Source organism: Agelaius phoeniceus, chromosome 1, assembly GCF_051311805.1.
Source record: "Agelaius phoeniceus isolate bAgePho1 chromosome 1, bAgePho1.hap1, whole genome shotgun sequence".
NCBI lineage: Eukaryota > Metazoa > Chordata > Aves > Passeriformes > Icteridae > Agelaius > Agelaius phoeniceus.
Window position 1 is genome coordinate 66,840,950 of NC_135265.1, and position 17,930 is coordinate 66,858,879.

Below are 17,930 nucleotides of genomic sequence, written 5' to 3' on the forward strand. Positions count from 1 at the left end.
TGCAGAGGCTGAGGATCTATTCATCTTAGATCGTGAAGTTTGTTGCTGTAGAAAATGAAGAGATTTTCACAGTACTAAAAAGGACATGTTGTCAGCTTGTCCCTGTTTCTTTCTCCAGAAAAATGATCAATTGTGTATGCAAAGCACAAAATAAAGTCCTGCACACATTATACTAACTTATGGAATCAGCTTCTCAGCAGCAACAAAATTTGTCTGCAAATAGTGAGGGAAACAAACTTATCATGATATGACATACTGAGAAAATGGAGCTGCCATATAAACTTGTTGCTGTAATTCTCCTCTACCATTTCATTTGCTCCCTGTGCCCTTTTGGTTTAGTTATTGTATGGGTCTAGATGTAGGATGCAAAATCTTTGTTGCAAAAACAGCGTAGTAGCACATGTGGCAAATTTTGGGCAAACACTTTACACCCAGTATATATTTCGGGAATATTCTGTTCCAAAGCTAAATAATCTGGTAAATCCAAAGCCTTAAAAGGGTGATTGTCTCCTTTGTTTTGGTAGAGTTATTTTCCTGTGCTTCTCAAAGTGCAGCTGGCTATCTTGCTCTTATATGAGGTGAAATTGTACACTGGTTCTTCAGACCCAGTTTGGTTGGGCATCCTTTATCAAGCCTAGTTGTTTGGAAGCAGGTAAGTTAAGCTGTGCAGGCCTTCATATTGCTGATGTAAAATTAATTCTGACACTGATCTGTCTTCCCAACACCTTGTAAAGTCAACAAGAGCTGAACAAACAATTAAGAAAGCAACCAAAACAAAATTAACTTCTCTCTAAAAAAACTCATTGGGCTTTTTTGTTTGTGACTTTAAGACCTGCCTGTTCCAAATGAAACTTTCTGTTATTCAAGCCAGAGCCCATTCCCAAGGATTGTTGCTTTGCTTGAGAAAGTGATGTATTCACTCAGGCTGTTAGAAGGAGGCAGAATTTTTATCTACTGCTTCATTTTTAACTGATTTCCTTTTTGTTTATTCCCTCACCATCATACATTCTTGTCACATCATCACTGTCAGGAATTATGCTCCAACTCAGGTCATTCTGTCGTTTTAAATCTGATTGTTAGGGCAAAGGAAAATGAGGTCAATAATTGCTACCATTTTCTTGGGAACTGCCAGGCTGCATCTGAGGTCTCCCTAGAGAAATCTTCTTTAATTACAAGTTAAGCTGATGTTCCCCTGTGTAGCAGGTAGAATTGAGCAGGATTACTTTTAAAAGGATTGCACTGATCTGCTTTGGTGACAGTTTCATTTTGAAATTCTGATAACAAGCAGGAGGATGGATTATAAAGATACAGTTCTTGGGAGTGTACATGACTGACAGATGCTGCAAATTGGGCCACAGCAGCAACTCTTCCTTTTTACTCTTCTTTTAAGGCCATATGAGATCTATTTTAAGAGCTGAAATTGGTTTGCATTATTTTAGTGATTACTTAGCATATTCACAAAGAACAGAGCAAAAAAAGTTTGGGAATTGTAGAAGGGAAATCATGCAAGCAGTCATTCAAGAAAGGGGATTTTTCACTCGGAAACATTGTGACCCTCAGCCTTTGATAAGACTGAGAAATTAAAAATGTGTAAAGGGTGGAATGCTTTCAAGCACTTCAATTATGAAAGGGTTTTGTAAAGTCAAGTAAATATTAATGGGTTCTTAAATCACCTTTCTTCTAACCCATACAATTGTAGTGCAGAAACCTTCCAAATGCTTTTTCCTTGTACTTAAAAAAACCCAAACAAACCTTGAACAGCTGATTAAATTTGCAAAAGCAATTTATCTCACAATAACTGATCTGACAGTAGTGTGACTGGTAAAACAAACAAGTCTTGCCTCATTTTATGTGAGCAGTTAATATCTTCTATGACTCCTAGCAGGTTGCATAGTCCAGAAACAAGACTGATGTCTGAAATAACTCACATAATTACAGTGTTTTCACTAAAATTCTTCTGCCTCTTAAGTGCTTTCTCACCTATGGTAATGATGGTGTTTTAAGCTGATTTGAATTCTGATGGAAACCATAAAACAGCTATTCCTCCATCTTTATTCCCATGTGTAGGATGAGTGGGTGCAACACTGAGTAGGACTAGAAAACCAAGTGAAAAGAGACCTCTTATTAAACAAAATTTAAAATCCCAAAGCAGAAGGGAGCTAAATATTAGTACCCTTTCATCAGAAGTGAAGTATGTTGGCTCCCCAGCTGAAAACAGCTGAAACTCTCATTTCCAATGTGAGTCACCAACCATCAACCCACAACCGATCAGGCTTGAGAGAAAACTGTTCCTCCAGCATCTCCTGGTTGTAAAGACCTGTCACACAGAACTGAGGTGCTTGCAAAGTGCCTGCTTTTGGCAGCAATCCCCAAAGCCAGGCAATCAGTTTTTAGGAGTTTTACACCAAGTGAAGTGCTGCACAACTCACTTCTCAAATGTAACTGCACTAAAGCAGTACATGCTGGGCTTTGGGCTTTCATCATGCATTATTATAAATTTGTCAGTACGAGGCAGAACTTGCCCTTCTGCTTCAGTACAGCTAAAATCTGGCATTTTCAAAGAGCCATAAGAGCTCTCTTTGTGATACCTCAGTATCATGAGTTAAAACCTGGACTTTTGGAGGAACAAGGGAAAAATAGGAAGCAGGGTATTTTTTGTTAGCTAGGAAGAGAGAATGAAAACACAAATGCAAAGCTTTTACAGTTTGATCTCCATTTTGTATCACAACTTTATAGAAAGGTGAATGTTAGAACATCCAGAAGTTAATTCAATTTTACTTCTTTCCTTGCATTGCGTTATTATCCATTGTGTTTTCCCTTATGTGTGAGATAATTTTACCAATCCCTAAGCTGTTGTTTCAGACAAGCAGCAGCAGGAAGGGTTGTCTATAGATTCACACCTGTAAAAAAACGAGAAAAAATTCAGCAGTGAAGGTGTCTACTGCAGCTGTAGATGACAGGGATTACAGCTGGTGTGGGGCACTGTGGTTACAGCCATGAGCAGGATGGGGTGCAGGCATGTTTTGGGAAAGAACAAGCATAGCAGGTCTCCTTGGGTCACTCTGCTTGATGTTTTGGGGGCAATGAGCAAGCTCAAAGGGATCTCCTTCCTCAGGGTGAGGAACACTTGTACCCTCGACTTGTACTCACAGGTGCCACGTGGCAGCAAGGCAAAGGCTCTGCCTTTAGTAGGCCACTGTTTCTCTTAAAGCTCTCTGAGAATAATACTCAGAGAGCCTAAGATGCCTAAGGATGGGTTTTAAATGGAGCCTTGTGCTCTGACTCATATGGAGGCCACTCAAACTCACACTCCACAGAGGAAAGTGTGGCAGTTTCTCAACCTTCAAGCTGCAAAGTCATCTGCTTCCCTTTCACCAGAAGGAAAGATAACACAGCAGCAGATACTGAAGGATGGCGCTGGCTTTCTGCCACCAGCTGCTTTAGCAGAAAATGGGAATTAAGTCAGGGGAGGTCTGTGCCAAGTCCCTTCTGGCCTTGCTCTTTCCTGTGGTAGTTTCTATCTGCCTGTGAGAGCTGTTGGTTTGACTCTGCTGCTTCTCCACTGTGGGCAATGGCAGGGGATGTTTGCTGGCTCCACTGTTCCTATTTCTAATGTTCTGGTCTGGTTTGGGTGTGGAAACAACCACAAAAAGTACCATTGGCACAAATGGAACTGCATAAAGGTGACATTATTCACCAGAGACATGGAATCTGCATGGAAACTTGGTTTAGGTGCATGTTTGCCAAAAGATCAATTTCTAACTCCCCAAAGTGCAGAGGAACATTATCAAGAGGAAGGATTTCTTCTTTGAGCAACCTGGTCTGGTGGAAGGTCCATGCACATGGTAGGTGGGTTGGAACTAAATGATTTTTAAGGTCAAACTACTCTTCTACCTAACTTGAACTCATGTCTGACATCTTTTTATGACTTTCTTAACTGCTTGAGCTGGCAAATCCTCCTGATTTTTTGAGGGTAGTCAGCTATTACCACCATCAAAGAAAAGGGAAAAATTGCAACTGAAATAATTCATCTCAGCATCGGGATTGTAGTCCCTGCTGTGACACATACTTGTGTTTTCCATAGGGACACAAGAGCTGTAGTTGCAGAAAAATAAATTCCAGAGTTAACTGCTAGTCTGAGGCTCAGGGCAGATTTAGAATGCAAGCTGAAGGTCCACTGGAAGATTAAACAGAGAGCAGGTGTGAACACTTGTATCACAGGCACACCTGGCATGCTGGCTACTGCCTGTATCCAGGTACTGCTTCCTTATCTTGGCTGTGGTTGCAAGGGGAAATACTTGTGTAGGTGAAAGATCAGTTTGAGTAGAGAGAACACAGAAGTAAAATTGAAGATGAAATCAAATTCAGTTTGCCAGTGTAAGGAGCATCTTTCAGCATGCTCCTGGTAATTTAGGCAGTCAAATATTCTGCTTCAGGTTTGGTGCAAATACTGCTGGCAGCCTCCTGCTTCCCTTCAGGCACTGCTAAGCTCTGTAGCAAAACTTCTCTGGACAGCAATAAATTAAGAGAATCTGAAGTCAAGCCACCTAGACAGCTTAAATGCCAGATAAAATCTCTGGCTACATTTAGCTGTGTCTTTCCATGGTTACCAAACTTCACATCCATTCATTTTTTATATCAGAAATGGCTAGCCAGTCTTCTTGTTGAGGAACCCATTGAAAATTGCATTTTTTTCCAGGCAGCGTAACCTGAGCAGCTACTCAGGGAAAACCTGCAAGCCTGCCTTCCCTTTTCAGCTACCTTCCCCTTGTCTTTACATCCTCAGTAACACCATCATCAACTCAGCTCTCTCTTCAGTGACTAAATCAGCACAAGAGAAGGTGTTCAGCACTTCTGGCTGTAATCCCTGTTCCAACAGCTGTTCTCAATTCCTTCCAGAGAAAACCAACCTATTTGATGAATCAGTTCCCGCACCAATTTGCTCTGTCAGATAACAGGCAGGCCTGCAAGCTCCCAGCCTCACCTAGGCTGCCAACCTGCAGTCAGTCATTTCCAAATACATGCAAAAAATAACCCTCAACTGCAAACATCTGTCACAAAAAGTGCTGAATTTGGTAATATCAACTGGGAAAATATCCAGACATTTGCACAAATGCATGCAAGCTTTATCAGTGGAATGAATCATATATTGCATAGTATGAAAAAATAATAGGAGTAAAATATGATCTGGTTGAAAGACACTGAAAATCAAATAAAATTTTTCAGACCAGACATGGTTCTCACTAAGACCTTTTAGAAATATTGTATTTTTCTCAAACATAGCGCTATTCTATGCTACCTTCAAAGATGCTCTTGAAGTTTTTAAAAATAATTTACTGATCACAGTAACAACATCTTTCTTTCTTGGAGTGCTTACAGTTTAATGTGAAAGCCTTTAGAAGAAAGAGGAAGAGAAACATACAAAGACTATTCATTTTTTATTTTTCTGTGCTAAAGTTGGAATGGCATTCCTTTATTTTTTTTTCCACCATACCATATTTTTCAGAGATTTTTGCATTATATTAAAACATATTACACAGCCTGCATTTCCAAAATAAAGATACAGCTCTCTCTTTTCTTGGAATTCTAAAAGAATGACTATATATTTAGATGGAGTAGTTTACACATAGTTCTTTTCTTAGCCATTCTTGGCTATTTTCTGCAAAGTAGGAGCATTACCAAATGTTGTCCACATATTATATGGGCATCTTTCCAGACCCAGACCTCCAGCAGGACTTCCCTCTCTTCCCTTGACTTCAGTCACTTCTGTCACACTAAATTACATGCCTTTGAAGGAGAGGTGGAAGGATTCAGGCAGTGAGATTGCTGCAGCAGCAAAAACCTTTCCCATGGATCCATCTCATGTTGGCAAAAGAGCCCTTTAGTCAGCCCAGGTTACCACAGAGGGCTGTGCAGCTCCTAGGAGCTCTGGCAACACCACTCTGCTGGGCAAGGCTTTTATGGCTCAGCCCCTAATCCTGGTCAGCCACCCGAGGGGAGAGAATGTCCCAGATTGTGGGACACAGAAATCACCATGGCAAGTAAGGACTCCAGTTTCTGTCTCTTCAAATGATTAGTCTAAAATGCTAATAAAGAAGATCTAAGATAATGTCTCTTCTAGCTATTTTTTCCCTCCCTCCCAGTATCCATGGGACATAGCAGCAGCCTCATGCCTCATCTAGTTGGGTTTCTCTCACGAGCTCACTCCAGCTTGTTCCTACTCTCAGTGAGATTATCTAGCAGTGAGATCAATATATTAAGCATAAATTACACAAAGCAGCTGTTCATTGCCAGCTCCTGGATGTCCTGCCTCCCAATTTCATTAAATATCTCTGGTCTTATAAGACACAATTCATAGAAACATCTGCCTCACCTTTCTGCCTTCAGCTTCAACTTTCTCTGCAGTTCACGTATAAATCCCTAAATAAGTGCTTTCTTTTGGATTTTTTAATTAAAAATTATATGTATCTGTTACCCCTATAGATATAACACACAAATCATAGAAGGTAAAGATGACAAAATCCTGGAAGGTTGTCTGAAGCAATGGAAAATTGTCCATCATTGTACATCTTTGTTAAAGAGTAATTTTAAATGCTTCAAGAGATAAAAAGCTAAACAATTTAATCTATAAGCAGTTTTGAGTTGGACTCAACTTTGCTTAATTTCATCCACTATTTCAGCCATTCTAGAGCCAACACTACCATTTGCAAAATCTTCTTTAATATTTGTATATTTAAATATATGCATGGTGGCATCTAAACATGCTGCTAAATTTGGATTCATTCCAGTATTTCGCAGACAGGACTATGTACAGAGCAAAACTCTTCAGGGAATCAAAGAAAAATTGCCATTTAAATAATAAAATAAATAATGTATGTATTTTCAATCAGGGTACTTTAAAATATCACTGTTACTTACAGGAGCTGTATCAGAAAGCAGAGGCTGGCACCCATTTCCACTTTTTCTTTGAAGTCGGAAATGAGATCTTGTTTTGTACAGAGTATTCTAATTTCTATGTAGCTGTGTAAGAAGAAGCAAATAATTATCTCGGATTTTTGAGGCAGTGAATGACAGTCAAGGCTTTTGAATTAAAAAAAAAAAACAAACCAACAGTAATACAAAAGGTATCCAGATAGCATAAGTAAGATTGAATGTAGTTTATTCATCTGTAAGAATTTTATTTCAGAGAGTTTTTTTGTGTTTCTATTGGATCCAAGTAGTTTGGTTATAAGACTATAGAAAGAGCCAGCCTAAATCACTTGAGGCAGTGTTTTCACTGATCAATAAATAATGCCTAATGGCAAATCATTGGTATTTTGAGAAATCAAAGTTATTTTTGACAAATCAAAGTTATTTTGATATCTGCACTGTTTAGATAGCATTTACCTAATTTTTACATAGCTTATACTACTTTTGCTAAAACTACTAGAAAACCAGTAGATATTGGTCTCTCAATATGTCTTACAAAGATATATAAATATATAACAAGAAGTGATATATTTTTTACATACCCAGTGACTTTGAATTGTGTTTTAGGTGCAATGGCATGAAAACTAATTCACTTATGTGCACCATGCTACCTATTCACTTACCTACATTTCTGTGCAAAAGTACTGAAATATCTCATTAGAGAGATCTCAGTTGCTTTATCATCATTGACTTTATACTCTCTCCAGATCTTTCCATTTGGGTGATTTCATTTGCTCAGATAACCTACTGTCTTTTTAATAGGTTTAGGTAAATAGATCTTCAGCAAATCTGTCCAAAATCCTACCAAGGAATATACATTGCTAATACCCAGAGCAATGTCCTGTACAACAAAAGAAACAATATGAAAAACATGTTGATCTTTGGCCTTGTAACCCAAATACCTCCATTGATAAAGGCTACTACTGTGATTTGCCAGAGAGAAGTGAGTTGTCTGAGCACATGGATTTTTGGTTTTATTTTCTTTTCTTTAGAAATGTGACAGATCATGTTGAGCAAGGCATTTGCATCTAATCTGCCCAGAGGTACTATTAAGGACATGTTCTAAAACCCAGAAACACAGCGTAGTCTCTTGTAGCAGCATTACAGGAAGGTGTCAAGACTAGTCACATAAAATTACCTACCTTTTTTAAGAATTTCTTTTCCCAAACTATTACTACTCATTTTAGGTATATAAACAAATATAATTTCTATAACAAGCTTATAAATCTGTATCTTGTAAATTTCTATTTTTCTTCCTGTAAACTAAAATAAGCTGTTCAATGTTGGAAGAGAGGCAAAGGCTGAAATATTCTTTGTAAGAAGAATATTTGTTTCTCTGCTGCACCTCCTAGAAAAAGTTCTACTCTCAAATTACCAATGAAAGCAAACCAGGCACCGAATTTTTGTAGTGCTAATTAAGATAGATGGGGAACAAGTTTGTCAGCTGGTATAAGTTCTCACTGTGTCATTTATGCACACTCATGAGGAGGTAGATTTAATTTCAGGCTGGCTCATCTACTCAGCATGCTGTCTGCTCATCCTAACCAGGTGTAAGAGGTTGCAGGTTGGATCAGTGAAGACAGTGACCTGTGTTGGGAGGGAGTGTTGGTGTGCTGGAGGGCAGGAAGGCTCTGCAGAAGGATCTGGACAGGCTGAATTGATGGGTTGAGGCTGATGATGTGAGGTCCAGCAAGGCCCATGCAGTGTTACAGGCTTGGGGTGGAGTGGCTGGAAAGATGCCCTGCGAAAAAGGACCTTGACCAGCTGACAGTCAGTGGAATGTGAGCTAGCAGTGTGCCCAGGTGGCCAGGAAGGCCAGTGACATCCTGGCCTGTAACAGCAATAGTGTGGCCAGCAGGAGCAGGGCTGTGATCATCCCCCAGTACTCAGCACTGGTGAGGCCACACCTTGAATCCTGTGTTCAATTTTGGGCCCCTCAATACAAGAACATTGAGGTGCTGGAGTGTGTCCAGAGAAGGACAACAAAACTGGGGAGGGGTCTGGAGCACAAGTCCCATAAGGAGTGGCTGAGGGAGCTGGGGGTGTTTTAGCCTGAAGAAAAGGAGGCTCAGAGGAGACCTTATCACCCTCTACAACTGTGTGCAAGGAGACTGTAGCCAGGTGGGGGTTGGCCTCTTCTCCCAGGTCACAAATGAAAGGAAAGGATGAAATGGCCTCGAGTTGTGCCAGGGAGGTTTGGATGAGGTGTTACAAAAAATTTCTTCACTGAAGGGGTTGTTGAGCTCTGGAACAATCTGACCAGAGAAGTCACAGGTTTTATCACTATCCCTGGAGGTGTTTAAAAGACGTGTAGATGTGCACTCAGGGACATGGTCTTGTGGTGGAGTTGGCAGAGCTGGGTGTACAGTGGGACTTGATGCCCTAAAAGTCTTTTCCAACCTAAACAATTCTATGATTCTTTTATTTTATTCTGCTCTTCTTAATATCCTACAATTCCTGTTCCTCCATCTAACTGTTAGAAGCATTCAGTACCTAATTTCCATTTCAATGCAGCTGAGAATGGGTTTGTCTACAGTATTTTAATATAAAAGAAATATACATGGTGTTTTACTTTGTTCTGGACATGTAAGATTTGTTTATGTAATGTAAGCATGAAAGCAAATAGCTTTGCATGCTCATTCCCAGAAGTCACTCAAATCCATTACAGTATTTTTTCCAAAGCAATCTGTTAAGTCTAACCACAAAACCATGAAGCACAGGAGTAGGTCTGTTTCAAATTAATGCAGCAGGTGGGCACATCACAGACAGGCAGCAGTGGCATTTCCCAAAAGGGAGTATCATTGTCATGAAATAATAACAGAACTACTGTATAGCTCAAGGGGATAAAAATGGAAGCAGATTTTTGCACAGGTCCCACACCTAGAAATCGAGTCACCTCCTGTGACAGAAGCCATCATTAGGCTGCTAAGGTAATTGTCTGAAATTCAGAAAATGCCTTTCTTTATGGGCTGTAGCCAGGACACCTTCCTAAAAGCTAGTTTAATTTCCTCAGTGCTGTGAAGTATGAGAAACCTTTTTGTATCGTGAATCATCAGTTTCTTTTGAGGAAATATTTTTGGTTGGTTGGTTGCTTTTTTTGTTTGGTTGTTTGTTTAGGGTTTTTTGTTTGGTTGGTTTGATTTTTGTTCAGAAAAATATATACTTTTCATTTGGGGGTTTTTTGTTGGATTTTTCTCCGAGAAAACTTCAATGCAGCAGCTTCTTACGGAGACAGAGGTTTATAGCCCAAGCTGCTGAAAGAAACCTCTCATTACCAGTTGTTCACACAAAATCTGTCCACTTGGAACAGTCTGAGGACCAAAATCAAGGGCAGAAGAAACACAAGGAAGGGGCTTGGGAGTGCCAGGAGCTTGTCCCTGCCCAGATCAAAACCCAGTCCTAGTACAGGCATGGAGGGGTCAGGGCTGGAACTTCCAGTGTGCAAATATGGTTCTTCATAAGGCAAATCTGTTAACGGTGTCAGCAGTCCAGGCTGGTGTGGAGATATCTGGCATTCAAAGGCATCCAGAGCCCACAGCAGCTCCTGCCCTGCAGCAAGGCTCAGCATCACTCTATGTCCCTCTCCTCAGCCTGGCAGCATTTTCTCAGTGCTGAAATTAGTCCATCAAGCACAGTAGGATGCTGTTGGGAAGAAGAGCGGGAGAACCTGGCTGACCTCATGTTGTGGCAAGGAATTGTTCAGGCACAGGCATGCAGGAAGCCACTGCCCAGAGCTGCAGTCTGGGAAGAGATCACCACATCCAGCTGGGGAAAGGACTGTGTAGGTCATGGCTTAGCTCCCAACTCAGTCAAAAACAGACACAAATTTGCTAAACCTGCCAGCTTGGCAGCTTCATTGACCAAGACCTCAAAGCACAATATCTCTATAAAGTTACCTGCCTCTTCCTGCCACCCTACATGGCCTGAACTTCGTCACTGGACCTCTAGGTTCTTCTGTAGGCTTGCTTTATAGGAACTTGGGACCTCATTCAGAGAAATCTCAGTTGGCCCACCGTCACTTCAATCACTTAAAGATTTCCTTCTTTAAGTGTAAAGCATTGAGATATTCAGTTGAGGAAACATAATAAAAACAAAGAAGCATCTTTATCAGAGTGAAAACTACACCCATCACAGATGGGTTTACTGTGATACTTGCTGAATTTCATAAACCTTAATTTCCCTTCCTAAAGAGTTCTAGTTTGGGCTGTTTCCAGGAATGAGACCTGTATTGATATCTAGACCACAATCTGCCCTAAATTAATTTTTAAAGAGGTTTGGGGGTTTTCAGTATTCATGATGTTGTGTACTTTGGAAATACTTGCGCATGACAAACTTTTTACAAGTTTATTGGAGGTTTTTTTAAATCATATTCTCTCTGTGACCCTGAGATAATGTCTTTTTCACATGGCCTTTTCCATGTTTTTTAGGAGACCTTGAAAGCTTTTGACCGGGAAGTAAATGAATTTGTGGACTATATGTTTGGACCTCGAGGTAAGCTGTTCCATTTACAGCCCTTTAAGGAAATACTTCTAGGGATTACCACCCAAAAAACTTCTAATAAATTTGTTGGGCAACTTCTTATTGAAAAATGTAAACTAGGCAGAATCGCAGTATTATCAGGAAGACACCATTATTGTAGCAAATCTATCAATACAATGATTTGTGATTCCTTGGTTTCTGAGAATATCAGAAAAATTCAGTTTTTCATCCTAATGTGGAATAAAGAGCCTGAAGGGCTGGATCTTTCTGAAAGTGTAAGGTCTGCTTTGGGACTGATTGTCATTCATAATCCAGTTTGTTTGGTCCAGCTACTTATTAAATTGCCTAATTCAGAAGGATGTTTGGAGCAAAAGCAACCTGCAGGATCACATCCAAAATTTCAATAAACCAATTGGTTGGGTGAGAGTCATCTTTTGACTTCCTATTATTGCTTTTCTGGAGCAGTTTGGACAAGAGTAACTTAAATAATTTTAGGTTGGAGGTGCCTCATGCTCTGTTAGGATTGAAACAAGTAAGTAAAAAAGAAACCAATCCTAAAATAGAACTGCAGCCAAGGATAAAGCATCAAAGTCAGGGCTAAGAGAGCCAAGCAAATACAAGAAAGGGATGAGACAGGAGTTTAGAAAGTACACAGTCTTCAGAGTAGGCCCCTGCAAGGCCACCTTGCTGTTGATAGGGCTGGGTTTAATTTCAGGAATTGCCTTGCAAACTTCTATCCATGGTAAAGTCCAGAACTGCTGCTGTGGGGATGGATGCATGATTATGGATTCCCAATTTGTTGTAGTAGTGTTCTCCATGTCACGGAAACAGTTCTTGCTTAATTGGAAGTAAAAGAGAAAGATGTGTTCTTAAGCACAAGAAATTCTAATTTTTCTTAGCTGGCTGGCTGGCTACAAAATCTTTTCCATCATGTCTACAGTAGATGTGAAGTTTGAAAGAAAGATTTCAAGTGAAGAAACACTGAATAGCTTGGGAACTGCAGCAGAAGTGATTAAAGCAGAATAGGTTTTATTAATGGCTTCTACAATAGTACATTTTAATATTAACAAAGAAATGTGATCAGAAGAACAAAAGCACTATTTTTGGTGGTTTATTTTGGTTTTGTTTTTTTCCAAATAAAAATGATGTTCTCTTCTATTCCTCTTTCCTTGTTGGTCCAGACAAATTGTCTGAAGGAGTAAGCTATAGTTGATCCAATTTGGAATAGCACAGAGATCCCTTTGGGATTTTAGAAAGCCCTTCAATTAAACAAATATCATTTGTATTGCTTGCCAAGTACATCACCATCCTTCTCCAGACATCAGTGCTGAAGATAGCTTTGTTTGTCCATGCCTCTGCACTCTGATCTTTAATTTAACTGGTGGTATAATGACACAGTATCATACATTTCCTGAATAGCCTATCTCCCTCCAGTGTGTTTATCCACATAAATAATTCACATAAATAATTCACGATAGACTGCAATCAGTTTTAAATCAAACGACCCCACAGATGAATATCTAATGAATTTGAGAGCTTCCCCAAGCATCTAAACCCACAAACCATTCTTCTTTCTCTCTACTGATTTTCATCCACAGTACACACTTCATTCTGCAGCAAGATGTATTAAAAGGATAGATAACAGCATTCTATTATTTTAAAAACTAATCCCCTATTTATTGTTTGTATTTTAGGTAGTAACTCCTGAGATATTTGTGTCACTATGCAGGTCTTTGTCATCACTAACAGATATGTCTGAGGGCACTAGAAGGGACAGAATGCCTCTGGGAACTAGAGTGTGGCTATCTCTGTCACATGGGGAGCACCAGGTTAACACAAGCTGCAGTACTGCCCTACCACAATGAGGGACAGAATATCAGAGATCTGAATTTGATTTATAAATATTGGCTAATTTTGTACCTTCATTCACTGGTATCAGCTGGGCTTTGTAGATTACATAACCTCTGTGTTTGCTTTCAAGCTAGCAGAACAAGTCCTTTGGGTCAGGGAACAGCAGCCATATACCTGCCCATTGGTTTCATCCCTAAGTAAGGGGTAGTCTTACAATTTGGTGTTGGTCCCTCTTGTTCTTATGCTCAAAGCAAATTGAATGAGTGAAATAGCGATTTTCTTCTGTAAGAGATAATTTTTCCAGGGTAACCCTTTGTCACAGACATATTCTATGAAAAATTTTTAGCTAGGATCTTTTTTCTTAAGAAGCTGAGAGGCCTCAAAAAAAATGTAAACAATAATTATCTGATGCTGTGGAATACAACAGGTGCATCTTTGATTTGTTTCATGTAGTTGTTTTTAATTAATGGCCAATCACAGTCCAGCTGTCTCAGACTCTAGTTAGTCACAAGATTTTATTATCATTCCATTCTTTGCTATTCTTTGCTAGCTTTCTGATGAAATATTTTCTTCAATTTTTTAGTGTAAGTTTAATATATCATTTTCTTTTAATATATTATATATCATAAAATAATAAATCAGCCTTCTGAAACATGGAGCCAAGATTCTTGTCTCTTCTTTTATCTTGGGACTCCTGTGAACACCACCACAACCCTTCATTTGCAGAGTATTGTTTGGTGTTATGCAAAATTAAGTAATACTGAATTGCAGGAGCTAAATCTAGTTAACTGGTTGTTTGTTTTATCTGTGAATGAAACAGAGGTGGTCAAGAAGAGATGTATTTTGATAAAGTTATGATAAAGTAAAAAGCACTTTTCCTTAATAGACTCTGATCACTAGCAAGGCACTGGGGCAAACCCATCTACCCTCTGCACCTTAAAAAGGAGTGAATCTACTCAGACACTGAGTGGCCAAAGCTATACAGAAACTTGAATCAAAATGTTTCTAAACCTCATTGATAAAGGCCTGATATGTAAAGAGCCTGGGAGGCCTGCCACTCATTTAAAGGGAGCCAGGATTTCACCCCAAGGGTTTGGCACATCATGGCCAGTGACCGTGAATGAGCTTATTCACGGAGCGATCGGAGCTTGCGGGCGCCTGCTCCTTCCCCTGCTGTAGTCCAGTGCTTTCCCACTGTGACTTTATTCACTGTTTTGGTCTCAATTTCAGATGCTGTGCAAGTTCAATACTGTAAAAATAATCCTTTCTCCTACTGACAGTGTAACTTTATAGTACTTGAACATGGAGATTTAACTGTCGGTCAACAGAAATACTTTTCATCTCTCATTCTTCTGATAACTTCTTTTGAAATACATTCCCTTTCCTCCCCCTTTTTGACACATAAAAACCTCCCTCTGCTTGTCATTCAGGGATAAGTGGAAGTGGAAACAAAAGAGTCACGTTCCTTGGCTGCCCTTTATAAACCACTTTCTGCCAGAAACTGTCTTACTCTTCAAGGTATTGAGGTCGTGGTGGGAAATATTCAGGAAGGGTACATGTTTAAACAATTTCTCTTGAAACTGGAATACTATAGAACTTTAAAATACTTGGCATGCTGACCTGAACAAGCACATGAGTTCTGCTTTTGTGTGGATCAGGCCACATGCTTGTGGCCACTCACAGCAGAATGAAAACTTTCGGAGGGCACACTGGGGCAGAATTTATTCTGTGTAGTTTAATTTGTATTCTGAATGCTTCTGAATATTTTTCCTTTTTGATCACACTTGCAGCTTTGCTATCTACTGATGCCAATTTACCTTTGTGCATGTAACCTTTATGCACCAAGTATTGCAATCCTTGGATGGGAGACCTTTCCTTAGATAGCAGTCTTGCTGACATGACTGCTTTCTACATCTTCATTTAGGATAGCAATTAAATAAATTAAGTCCTTATGCTCCTAAAACACACACTCCTAAGACATCAACACTTAAACATTTAACCTTTGCCTATCCTGTGACTCCTGTGTCATGTTGAGAGCCCATAGGAAAGCAGAATCACTTCTAAAATATTCATTCCAGTGCTTCACACATGGCTTGTGAGCTTTAGGAGATTGTTGGAAGTGTTTCCTTCTCACACTGAGGTGATCCTAAGAAGTACTGAGATCTGAAGACAGACAACAGGCGTTCTAGCTTGGTAATGCTCAACAAAGCAAGGCTTTGCCATAAAAGGAAGGATTGTGCTGTTGTAACTGCTTTAATCCTACACCTCTCTGCTCCCAGAGGTTTTTGGAAGTTCAAAAGGGAGAGTCAAAAGCAGGAGAGCATTGGATTTCCATGGCAATGGTGGCCTGGTTGAAAGTCTTTCCTGGAAAAGGGCTAACAAGCCTCATGGAATCCAAACTCAACAGCTGACTGTTACAGCCACTGCAGTGGAAGTGAGGGGGGAGGCAGAGGGAAAATGTAATGAGAAAGAAAGTTGGTGTTCAAAGCCTGGCTCATATGCAGGTTACTCCAACATATGTAAAATTTCACTTTACATATACTTGTATGCAAGTATATCTGAGGAAGGAATTGTTGGAAATAATACAGTACAGCAAAATTCCAATCAATTACTAATTGTTTGGGCACATTTACTTGGTGCATCATCCATTGCCCAGTTTTTTCCAATTTCAGCACAGGCAGAAAACCAGTAAAATGTTTTTTTCATGCACTGTGAATAGCTTTTGTTTTACAATTTTAACACAATCTTGGCCTTTGTAAAAAAGTAATCTAAGTAATTTAAAATATTTTCCAAGAGCAAAAACATCTTTCTAAGAGCAGAAAGAACAACTTTCTGTGAGACCTGCACAATGACTCCTCACTGACTTCTTTCTTCACTTACTCCACAAGTCATTCTAAAAATAAGCCATGATGCCCCCTTGTTCTTTCCATAGGTAAATGGCTGAAGAATGTTGCTATGGAAAATTGACTATAGATTTTTCTCTGTCTTGGAAAAAGAAAGGAGAAAAGAAATCACACCCCTTTCACTCATGACATCCAGTTGCTCATACGACAACAAAGTGGTGCCTCCAGCTTGGCATCTGGGATTAGGCTTTGCTCATATACACTGAACTATCTGATTACTTCCAATGGGATTACTTGTGTGAATAAGGCAAGCAGGATTTGACCTTAATATTTCACTTCAGGACCAGGCAATTGGGACAGAAACTGTGAGAAAGCAAGCCCTTGCCCAGCTAAAAGTCTTTGATAACCATCAAAGTAAACATTTGCCACTTGCTTTTCATATTTGATGTTTTGGAAATGTCTTCCCCATGTATGAACGTTTTCTAGTCAATGCTATATACCTTCCTGTATGGTATGTGCAGAATTAAAATAACACATGAGCTGGCAACATTACATACTTTGGATTTAATAGTGTCTGCAAATTGTCTGTTGAGCAGATTCAGATAGGATTTAAATAAATATTAAGTGAAAACATTAAATAATTTCTTAAAAGCATATAAGAATGGGATTTTCCCTTTTGCTTTCTCTTTACAATTAAAATGAGATGATTTAGGTGACCTTAAATTATCAGGGAATTCCATGCAGTTTTCAGCCCACATTCTCTGAGACTTAGCATGCAGTTTTGATAAGTTAAAAGCAATGGATAATTCTTGTGAGGAAAGAATGGCTGATTCCATCTCACACTTTTAGCAGATTCTTTTCATTATGTGTTCTGCCTTATTTTAGCAATACTTTACCATAATTTTCTTAATTGCACGCTCCGTGTGTTTCTTTTTTTAGATACCAGGGTTAGAGGATGGTTCCTTTTGGACTCTTACCTTCCCACGTTTTTCCTTACTGGAGCATATCTACTCTGCATATGGCTGGGCAACAAGTTCATGAAGAACAGGCCTCCTTTCTCTCTGAGACCTCACCTCATCGTGTATAACCTGGGCATCACGCTGCTCTCCTTCTACATGCTGATAGAGGTAAGTGCTCTGCCGTGCAGCATGGCTGGGGGAGGCAACCAAGGTACAGTTTTTTAGCAGAAATATACTAGTGACAGGTGGTTTTGCTTGGAAAGTTTACATCAACAGCAAAATAATATTAAAAAGTTCCTTCTCATCTTAGATCTTGGCACATTTTCGTTGTCCTTTCTGAGCTACACTCCAGACCTGGGGACAGCTCTTTGCGGCCAGGACTGTGTCCACAAGCATAAATTCGAATCTGCAGCAGTCACTCTGCTCAAATGTGCCTATACTTTGTCCTTCAGCACCTGTGAAAATGCCTTAGATTGGGTTTAATTTGTATGACTGACTGTGGAATGATTTTTCCAGGCCCATGCTTAAGCATGAACAGATTTATAAATGAGAGCAAGTACTGATTTCTCTATGACATTGGCAATTCAGTGCTATTTTTCTGCTGTGTGGCTAAGAAGCTTTCCTCATACAGTCAGACAGTAAAAGACAGATGTTAAAAACTTAGCACTTCATCCAAAAGCAAGGGCTGTGGGGCTTGGAGGCTGAATATGGTCACATAGATTATTTCCCAAGTACTTATCACAAAAACACATGCTCATATAATTCAGGATATATTTAGAATCAGAAGAGAGGTTTGAATGCTTCTGATGATTTTGCAACAGCAGAGGAT

The 17,930-nt window shown here is 39.6% G+C and overlaps 1 protein-coding gene across 1 annotated transcript in view; it reads left to right on the forward strand.

Moving 5' to 3' along the window:
- The window catches only part of ELOVL2 (ELOVL fatty acid elongase 2), a 51,332-nt gene that overhangs the window by 12,973 nt on the left and 20,429 nt on the right, over positions 1-17,930 (forward strand). Inside the window, exons 2-3 of the mRNA XM_054630544.2 lie at positions 11,397-11,460; positions 17,082-17,269. Of these exons, the coding sequence (XP_054486519.2) occupies positions 11,397-11,460; positions 17,082-17,269 (252 nt within the window). The remainder of the gene's footprint in view (positions 1-11,396; positions 11,461-17,081; positions 17,270-17,930) is intronic.